General features: G+C 34.0%; 1 protein-coding gene across 1 annotated transcript; it reads left to right on the plus strand.

Annotated features, from left to right (window-relative positions):
• Positions 1-1,203: 1,203 nt before the first annotated feature.
• Positions 1,204-9,878, plus strand: LOC117108111 (corticotropin-releasing factor-binding protein-like). Its single transcript, XM_033250054.1, has 8 exons — positions 1,204-1,508; positions 3,472-3,538; positions 4,529-4,695; positions 5,657-5,855; positions 7,122-7,273; positions 7,939-8,052; positions 8,188-8,242; positions 8,485-9,878. Exons 1-8 carry the CDS (start codon positions 1,434-1,436, stop codon positions 8,607-8,609), a joined length of 954 nt encoding a protein of 317 aa, XP_033105945.1. The 5' UTR covers positions 1,204-1,433; the 3' UTR covers positions 8,610-9,878.
• The last annotated feature ends 939 nt before the right edge of the window (positions 9,879-10,817 follow it).

Genomic DNA, 10,817 nt, shown 5'->3' on the forward strand with positions numbered 1-10,817 from the left:
TGTGTATAAGAGACAGTATATATATATATATATATTTGTAAACCAACGATTTCAGCCTACGGGCTGCCTGTTTTGGTGTTATATTTTTATACCATGAATAAATAAATATATTATAATTTTCAAATACAGGTGATAATGTTATACCTGCACATTCGAGGGTGATAATTACGGTACTTTGTCATTATTGAAGTATATGTAGGCCTACAGTAAGACAACGTCTGTAACAATTCTATAAAACGCATGACAAATTTTTGTGAGCTGGTATACAGGATTTTTCCTAAGATGTTTGGTTCTGTGTTGAGGTGTAAATCATTTAAATAAAGAATTAGGTTTTTAGGTCGGAATATGGGGGTGACACCTGAAATGAGGAAAAAATAGTAAATGGAGAGGAAATGTCTTAGATAAGGAAAGTGCTGAAAGTATTAGACACATTACCGGTATTAGGTACAGTTCATATTCACTAGTGAATAGTCGTCAGACGATATCGATCAGCGACCTGCTTCAACCGAAGTTCCAGCAACATTTTAACTGTAAATATTTTTTGTTTTAATTTTGTTTTGTGACTATAAAAAGTACTACAATAGTAACAGCTAACAAGTAATTAAGATTTTATATTAAAATGTATTGGCTATAGCATTGGTTTATTCTTTTTGAAAATATCTTTGATATCCGTTGTTCCAACACGCCGTGTTGACGTATCTAATCGACGTGTTCTAAGTTACAAAGTGTATGCTTAATTAAATGATTTTATTATTATTATTAATATTATTGCCTACTATTATTATTATCATTATACTTATTGCATTTGAAAATTGCCAATTTAAAATCAGCTATAATTTCGACAATGCGATTACTTTACTCTCTAGATAAATTAATAAATTACCATATTAACATAGTTGATGTATATTTTAAAGCTATAAACGGTTCTTGTTTGTTTGGCTCTCTTCAAATGTATTGACCTTTGAAATACTTTGATGTTCAATGAAATTTTAGACAGGTTTGAAATAAATACATCACCAATCGTCACCCAGAAGTCATAAACCATATTTCCTATATTTAAGAACTAGATCCATCAGGTATTTTTTTTTATCATAATGTAATTTACAAGATAACTAACTACTACCAGTGATCACCATCACAGGTATTGAAACTCCTGAATGACGACATTATTAGAGACGATCTATCTAGGTTAATTTATATGTGAGCGGCGGGGGCGTTTCTACTAGAGCGATATTCGTCCATAAAAACAGCTGAATTGTGAGATCGCACAATCAGTAAGGCCTACGGTAGTCAAGGTTGGATGCAGGAAAGAGAGCGCGCGAGATAGATCATCCCATCGCCTGCAATTTTTGCAACTACCATCCACTTTTTCTAGCTGTTCACATTTTCTGTTGGTGAAGTCGTTTTAGTTTTGTTAACTTGACTGTGTTAAGATGATTGTGGGTGCTCTGGTATTTGTGTTCCTCATCATCCAGGATGTCTACAGCATGCCAAATACTCGAAGAGAGGTGAGATAGCTACTTAGATTTTGCATTTTGTTTAAATATTTTAAGTTAATAACCTCTACAAAAACATATATAGACCTTCATTCGTTTGCTTATGTTTTTCTAAGGCTACCTCATATTGGCGAAGTAGCAATATTTGCTTGGCACGCATTGCGTGTGCACTTTGCCAAGACTTCTAGGCTATTTTTGTCTTTCTTGACCCGGAAATTTAAATAGGTACCTGGTCGGATGTAAATAATTTGGATCGAATGTTTTGGTACTGAATTACATGATTGCATGACTAGGAATATTATCCAAGGAACGAAGGAAGTTGCAATATTATGTGATTGACTCTGTACCCTAATACCTATATATTAAATCATACAAAGCACTATATGTGAGTACCTTAAAATAAATAATAAATAAATACGATCCTAAAAATCACGTTAGGCACAGTGGCCAATCGAGGCACTGGTAAAAGTAAAAACGCTGATTCGGTATGTGGTGGGGGTGGGGGTGAAAAAATAACAAACTCCACACTCAATAGTCACTCTCTATTTTAACTGTTCTCTGGTAATAACATTCGTTAAAGTTGTACTCAGCAAAATATGTTTATATATGTGTCTCATTCTTAGACGATTATTATTATTATTATTATTATTATTATTGTTATTACTATTATTATTATTATCATTATTATTATTACTTTTATTATTATTACTTATGTTTCTTGGAAAGAAACCTGAAACCTCATTCAATAAATCGTTATAATGCGCAATTCCAACATTCATTGCTTGTGGCACCGTTAAACTGAAAGCAACAAATGCAACTTGAGTGATTTTAATGTTTGAGCGATAACAAATTTAATTCAGATCAATTATTATTCCAACACTTCTGCAGTGAAGACAGAGGATCCTATCTTCCAGCTGTATTCTGTTTGCTCCACAAACTCTCGGAGTTGGTTTACTGGCGCATAAGATGAAAACATTCAGCATCGGTGATACTTAATATATTATTGTCAGTGTATTTTGTTCCTTTGGTCGTTCTATGCTCACTCCTTATGCTGAAATCCAACATATTTCTATCACTCATTAATATTTATAATAATAAACAAGTATTATTTATGTTTTTTTTTCTCGTTATTTAACTTTTCTGGTATACCGTATTTACCATTACGTTTAGTGTATCAACAAGCGAAATTCTGGATAATTAAGTAATATCGTATCGTATCCCTGAGATGTTTAACAATTGTTGTAATTAGCTATGTAGGTCTTAGTTTTCGTCTTTCCTCATTGCTATTTAATAGACTACCGGGGCGCGTGTGGTCAATCATCAGTAAACCAACAAGATTTGCTCACGTGGTTCATTCAGTAAGAAATCAAACTAGGCATTTCAGAATCAGAAGTAACGTTTATATTCCAGGTATGCTTCAAGAATACCTAATCTCATCCTCACTTCAACAAAAACGCTCTACTTATAATGTAGTAGGCATAAGTAGAACGACCGTAAAGTAATGTCACACTTATGATAGTAAAGGGTGTTCTATAAACATGTCTGGAATAAAAGCGGTTGTTTCGTTTCAGAAATGTCTAGTTGTTTTCTTTCTATTTTGGTAGCAAGTTAATACTTATTTTTCTACTATATTATTATTTTATTTAGCCATCATTTGAAAAAATGATACCTGCCCATCTCATAGGCGCAAGGTCTATTCGATGTTGTGTCTTCTTACTCTACTATTTACATACTATACTTTACCTATTATAATTTAAAGATGGTTACCTACACTTATTTTCCCTTTCCTGCTTAACTTTGTTTTCTTCCTCGATTTATTACCAATCTTCTGATTCCTTGGTAACAGTTTTCCATTAATTTTGTTTAATTCTTTCTTCTACTTTTTTTGCTTTTTTTCCTAGTAATTAAATTTTTATCTATTAATCGACACTGCTAGGTCATATTGTAAACGATCATGCCTCTTTTTATAATGTAGATTGAAAAGTCAGAATTGAGCGAACTGCGAAAAAGAAGTGATGCTCCTCAATCCCAAAAAACACTTGGTAAGTGATTAATTATATGTGCACACCTTTATTATTACAAAAATCATAGCACGTATCAGACCCTACCTATCTATCTTTGTAGAAGTGGTTGGCGCATCGGTTGTGGTTTGGACTCCCAACCTTGAGGTCGGGGGTTAGAAACTCTCGCCGTGCAAGTCGCTTGTGTCCTTGGGCAAGGCACTTTATCTACGGTTGTCTTTCTCCACCCAGGAGTAGGTACCTGGTAGGTTCAAACACAGCCTGCGCTGAATACAGCTGCAACATTATGGAATTCCCCCATGGGGCTTGAGTGTGTGTTCCATATGTGCTTGATCCAGTGATCCAGGGGTAATAATGTTCAAGCGCTTCGAGGTTGTGTCAACGTGAGGCGCTATATAAATCCAGAATTATTTATTATTACTATGAGAGAATTAATAATCTGCTGTAACCGAAATATTATAGGTAAAGTTTAAAACAGACAAATTATGTTAAATGAAACGGAACACCACACTTGTTAATACACTAATAACTTGGTGTGAATGAAAATAGGTTTATTGATAATTTTTTTTATGAAAACGACGACGATGACACAGAGTGTTACTGCTGCAGCTTCTATGGCCACGCCACCATCTCTACTACTGCTACCAGTACTAATTCATCTTCTCATTCTCTTTCACCTACCACATATTCTCCTCTTCTCCCACTTCGTTTTCTTCTTCTTCTCTCTTTCATCTCCGTTTCATTATCCTTCTTTTCCTTTGTCTTCCCTTCCTTTTCCTTTTCGCTCTTCCAGCTTTTTAATTTTTGTCATTCTCCTTCCTCCTATTTCTCAACCTCTTCCACTTCGTCTTCATCTACTACTTCTTCTGCATCCTATTTTTCTTTCTTTTCCTCTTCTTTTGTCTTCTTCTTCTCTTTCTTTTTCTTTTTGTTTACTATTCCAATAAAATATATGCTAATGCCACGATTTGTTAACATTTGTATGTTATTTATGGCGTAAATTTTCTTTAGATTGTTTTGATATGGTCGGCATTGAAGGGGAGTATCTATATATACCAACTGACAATGCGGACAGAACCATGCTTTGCACAGTTTATTTCATAGCAAATTCTATGGACGAGTTAGTAGACCTACGAATAAGAAACATCGACATGCCGTGCAACGAAGGAGGATTACAGGTAAGCTTTTGGTTAGGACAAGGACTTTCAAACTGTACAGTTGGTACTTGATTATTAGGCGCCCACATTCTAAAATCTGGAGTCCCTGGTTCAATATCAATACTTTTTTGATAACACACCAACGGAAATTCATGTACTGGACATTTTCTCATTTTTAAAATGGACACAATTTGTGGCGTATGACCTTGTCTTGTGAATTGTGTCTGCTTTCAGGATAATGTTACTTTCATTGCCAAGAAAAGGGATTGTTGAGCTTTTGTTCTGTAATTTCGTTAGAATTGTGTGTAATTTTGCAGGAATGATGATTGTAGTGTCATGAAATTTTGCGAGCCAAATTTTCGGATTTAGTGCAATCGTGTTAATATCGTTTTTCAATTGAATGAGATAGGTTGGTGAGTTGTGTTTGTCGCTTGTGTAGGCCTACCATATAATTGAGAAACCAAATTTGGGAATGCCGTTGGTCATGTTTCTGTGTCGTGCGAATGTCTTTTATGTCACGAGTATTTTGTCTTTTTATCGTGTGAAAATCCTAGTAAAATAATGTGAATGTCTGTATAACTTCAATTGCTTTTGATGTGATATAGAGAAGAGGGGATCCGTAAGTTGGTTTCTGACATCGGCTTGATTCCCTTTTTGGTAATTGGTTACTGTAATACGCCTATTTATTTATATTTGCTTCGTGATGGTTTTGCGCTTCATGGTGTGATTGTAGGCCACCGCAATCTCGTGCACAGTCTACTCCCACTTGGCCTAACAGTAGTTCCTATGGGCTTTGCTCAGAATATATGCAAAGTCATCTGCTACATATGTTATACATTATATTATGTAGGCAGGCCTATTTTCACCCGCTGTCAAGAAAAGGCACGCGAGTCCACAGTTCAGTTTTTACAAAAAAAATCTAAGCATTATTTATTCAATAATACAAATAGTTATGATGATTATTAATTAAACCATTGTTTAGATGTTCGATGGATGGAATCTTGGAGGCGATGTGTTTCCTTCTGCTGATGAGCACGACTATCCTATGGAAGATCGACAATTCGAGACTTGCGGAGAAGATTCAGAAGGCGTCTTTATATCTTCACAAAATGTGGCAATGATATCATTTCCAAATAGTGGCCGCTTTCAACTATTTTTTCGAGCAAAGAAAAACTCAAGACGTGAGTACAAATAGTGCCCTCATTACCATGCACTTTCGCCCTAAATCAACTTCTCTTATCCAAACTAGCCCCCTCATTTTTTTTTCTTTTTATGAAACTTTAATTCAATAAAGAATGCACAACTGCATATTTAATATTGCATCTTGAACTGAATTTATACATAATCTAAAGCCTAGCTCCGGACTTGAGGGATTTAAAATTTAAAAAAAATCTGTATCTTATTACACGTCATGCTGAGTTTGGGGTTCAAAACAATATTATTAAATCATGGGTTTTTTTACCGATAACTTCTCAAAGGCCACTTGTACCTAGACAAATCAAAGGTTGGTGATATCATTGATATGAATGCAGTAACTATAGGCCGATTACTCCACCCTAAGTAAATAGAGATTATTTTATTTTTATTATTTATTTACTAGAAATAATTTATTTAATTTTTCAGGTTGCAATTTTAACACCGATTACTGGGATTTTGCCTTTAAGGCTAGACACTTCACTGAGTACTTCCACATATTTTGGCTCAAGTGTAATATTTAGCATTATCCTCGTAATGACAGTCCAATATGTTGTTGATTTCTTGATGCTTCCGAAAGTTTTCAACAGAGTGAACCACTGGACCTTTTTCTAAAAGCTAATTGACAAGTGTGTATCTCCATCATAGTTAAATATCTGAAATAGGTCTATTGGTATCAGATCCACAAATTTGCTGTGAGATGGGGGCCGTAGTGTTTTTGATTTTTTTTACCGTTAGAAATATAGCCAGGCAAGAAGTGTTATATCTACAGTTTTATATAGTATTTTGTATTTGTGATTTAAATATGCAATTGACATGACACGTTAGTAATGTCTCCATCTGAAAGTGGATTTCTTATTTCTTAGACCATTTAGACATGCAACTAATTGCAATATTTTATGCAATGCAAACAAGTCTGAGTTATGTTATGTCCGCGTATTCTTGGCGGACACTCCAATCTCTTTTCCCAATGGGATTAATCGTGACTATGTTGAGGATGTTTAATATTTATGATGTGTATGAAAATTAAAAATGATGGGATGAATTTAAACGAAAAAATTTCTAAAAGTAATCATAGCACTTAGGTTCGTGTTTCTATTCCTAAGTATGTTTAAGTAAATTATTAGAAATTGTCTTGCTTTAACCTTTCAATTGTTGTTTGTGTGTTACGGTATTTTGTACAAGAGACAGATGTTTAACACATTAATTAGTTGTAGCACTTACAGGCGCTTCCTTTCTCGTGTATCTGTTAGCTTGCCATGCGATTGCACCAGACTCGAGTGGTGAGTACAATTTACTGAACTACGGAGAAAGACGAAACTGTTCACTTTTTGTCATCTACCCTGTAAAGATGAGCGTTATCCAGATGTCGGTTGGTGATCCAACTACGGAAACAAAATTAAAGGTAAAGTTTGCACAATTTTATTTTTGTATGAAATTATGCGCCATAAAAATGCAAATTTTGATTGTCTTTATACCTTTTTCATTTATTAATGTTGTTGGTTAAACATTATTAAAGCTCTAAAAGATATTATGTACCTTGTATAATATCACTTAGGCCTATTGTCAGTGGTTAAATTTGGAAAATCATTAAAAAAATATATTGAAACTTTTTACAGTTCGTAATTTAAAAGCACCAAATAAGTTTACATCTTTACACCATATCCGGTGATAGTAGTTTTTGTACCGCTTTTGCCACTCCTCAGCCCTCCTCTTTCTTTATTGATTTTGTTGTTGTTAATACTGGCTGAAAGGAATAAAATAAAATAAAATCTTTCAATGAAACACATGTTTAAAGAGTATTGTTTTATCTGACATTTTACTTCGGAAATTCTGTTGATTACCAGTCAACGTAAAATGTCTATGTGAGGAGTTAGGAACGGTGTGTCCGTAAATTAGGAGAAAAATTACTTTCTTGTTTTAATTATCTATTGAAAGTTATTTAACTTTAAAAACTAAACAAAATAAGCAATTTTAATTATTTTAAATGTTGAAGATTGTTTTATCTCATCATGAATAATAAATATAATAAATGAATTAAAATATAATGAAAACTTGTTTTCATCACAGTGCTTCAATGAGCCTGATCAGTTGCAGTTTCTGGAAGGAAATGGATTTGATCACGCCCTCATGCAGACAGAGCAAGTACTGTGTGGATCTACGGAAATGGTTGAAGTAGAGCAGGTGAGAGTGAATAATATCATAATGATCATAATGATCATTCTATAATTGTATTTTTCTGACTTCCTTAGGTATATAGTATTATACGTGTGCTGGTGTTTCATTAAATAGCTCTTCTGTCCATTCTCTTCCCCATAGGAGTACGAGTCTGTTTCGAGGGACACGAGTAATACTACTTTTGTGTGTAATCGAGGTGAGAATAAACTGGAACAAATATAATAATAACTTAAACATTTGTAAAATCTCTAAAGTACGAGAAGCTAGCGCTTCCTGTAATCTAGAAAAGTCCACAACCCATTCATGGTGCAATTGGCATTATAGCGCGTACTGAATGAAAGTAAGTACGTAGTACTGTATAGTAAGAACTGAGTTTTCCGAGTTATTATTTAAAGTTAATATTAAATATTATAATTGTTTACATATTTTACTTCACAGTTGGTCTTTCGATCCCACTTCAATGTCAAAGTTCAGCAGTGAGACTCATCTCAAGTGGTGAAACTGAAAACCATGTTCGTGTCAAGTTTTCAAAGATCACGTCATCAGTTAATGAATGCGTTTAAGTTGAGCAAAAAGTTTGCAAAAACGTACCGATTGGGGGTGGGCTTCAAATGGCCTTTCGAATCGATCTTTGGTCATATTCATTTGTAAATATAGTTTGTATTAATGTGACCGCAAACTGTAGATTGTTTTATAATATTGAATTTACAGAGGAAAGTATATAAGCCAATGTGTAATTAAATAAAATAACTAGTAAAAATAGAAAGAAACGTGGCAAATGTATATATAAACAAATAAGCAGTTAAATGGCCAAAATACTACCAAATTTCAGCTAATTACTGTGAACTTTTACATGCGATATTTATCGTAAGGTTACCGTATGTGTCTACTAAGGTTCGTTGTCCATTAATACAAAATATGATAGATAACGAATTAAATTTAATAAATTATTTTGTCAATGTATATATTTATGAAGGTATATAAGATTGTAAAGTTAATGAAAATTATACTAAAATGGGGAAACGTTATATTCAAATTGAAGAACACATTTTGTGGGATCTGTCCTTTGACTTTTCCATCTTCATAATATATTGTGAAAGGTGCGACCGAAACTGTCATGTAAGTTTCAAAAAACCTTTAGTCAATACATTAAAGAACCTTTCACAGTATATTCAACTAAAGACTAGATGAAATTCTTCCAAGCATCTTCATACTATTGTATTACTATTTTGTCACCATATTACATCATCGATGACGTAATGTAGACCACTGGCTTCACAGTAGAACTATACCAACGTCATTCAGCTACAAAATGTCCGACCATAGAGATATCATAGCGATATACCTTCACTTTCAAAGATAGTAAACTGAAATCTACTGGTGAAAAAATATATTTATTGGCTTAATTATATTCTGCCAACCAAACAAATCTAGAAAAAATCTAAGTAAAAAAACATTTACATTATGCTATCAACTTTTAGTAAGTCATTGTTTTACATTGTGAATTCTTAGCCATTCCGACCCTCTTAATGTTATTGATCTAGTGCCAGTCGTAGTGGTAATAATAATAGTAAGTAAATGAACAAATTTTTGTTACGATACGAGGCCAGAGAGTGCAGTGGGTGAGTAATAAAATTTGTTCATTTACTTATTATTATAATTATTACCACTACGACTGACACTAGATCAATAACAATAAGAGGGTCGGAATGGCTAAGAATAAGCAATGTAAAACAATGTCGATAATGACCCTGAAAAGGCTTAACCAACTCTGTAATAGCATGAAAGTATTTTAGTAAGTCACAGATCGAAAATAAAATCATGTTCAATGATTCCTTGAGTTTTTACTGACAGAATTCTTAAATTACTGGTAGAGATTCTAGGGTATTATGAGAATGAGAATTATGAGAGTTCTAATGGGCTTCTGCAGACCTATTGTCACAAGCATTCCAATAGGCCTACAGGAGTATTAAAAAATAAATGCACACTCTTTGCTCACAGGTTAGTGTGATAATCACTCAAAGATATAGAATGGTAAAACACAATTGCGTATTTTGACGGGGAGGGGTTATTTGGGACTCGAGGTGACTTTTGAACTACTTTAGTGTAACTTAGCTTAGCAAATTTCAGTTGTGGTGTTGGGGTGCCCTGGGGAGCTCAATGTTTTTTTAAAGTGTCATACCCTCTTTTACATAGATACTTCACTGAAAAAACCCCTACAGGGCCAACGCAATAAAAGACCAGTTGAAATGGAACTATTAATCATTACGTCTAACCAACTTCAATCTGTAGGCCTAATGCACTCAATATATCATTTACTTTTTGATATCTGTACCCCTTTTTTAGTCTAAAAGTGGTTCACCAAACTACTTTCCTTATCACGCATTATTTTATTCTGTCGCCACACGAATTGATAAACAAACAACGGAGTACTGACGTCTATTAGATAAGACGAAATGGGACCATATAAAGGAAATTTTAGGCCCCTGAGAAGGCTGTCAAGTATCCATAGTGCCACTGTAAACCCCAACGGAATTAAACATCGTACCGGCGTGGTGGCATTTAGGTAAGTCAATGCTGATGTTAGGATATGGGTCACCGATGGGAAGAGAGAAAATGTCCTACGGTCCTCTCTCAGAAATATTACGGTCTCAAGCCATAATTCTACTACTCTACTACTACTGCTGCTGCTGCTGCTGCTACTGCTACTACTACTACTACCACTACTACTACTACTTCTACTATTACTACTACTATACTACTAATAATAA

This window comes from Anneissia japonica, unplaced genomic scaffold, assembly GCF_011630105.1.
Source record: "Anneissia japonica isolate Jap-2015-1 unplaced genomic scaffold, ASM1163010v1 scaffold287960_len3192837_cov198, whole genome shotgun sequence".
In the NCBI taxonomy this organism is placed as follows: domain Eukaryota; kingdom Metazoa; phylum Echinodermata; class Crinoidea; order Comatulida; family Comatulidae; genus Anneissia; species Anneissia japonica.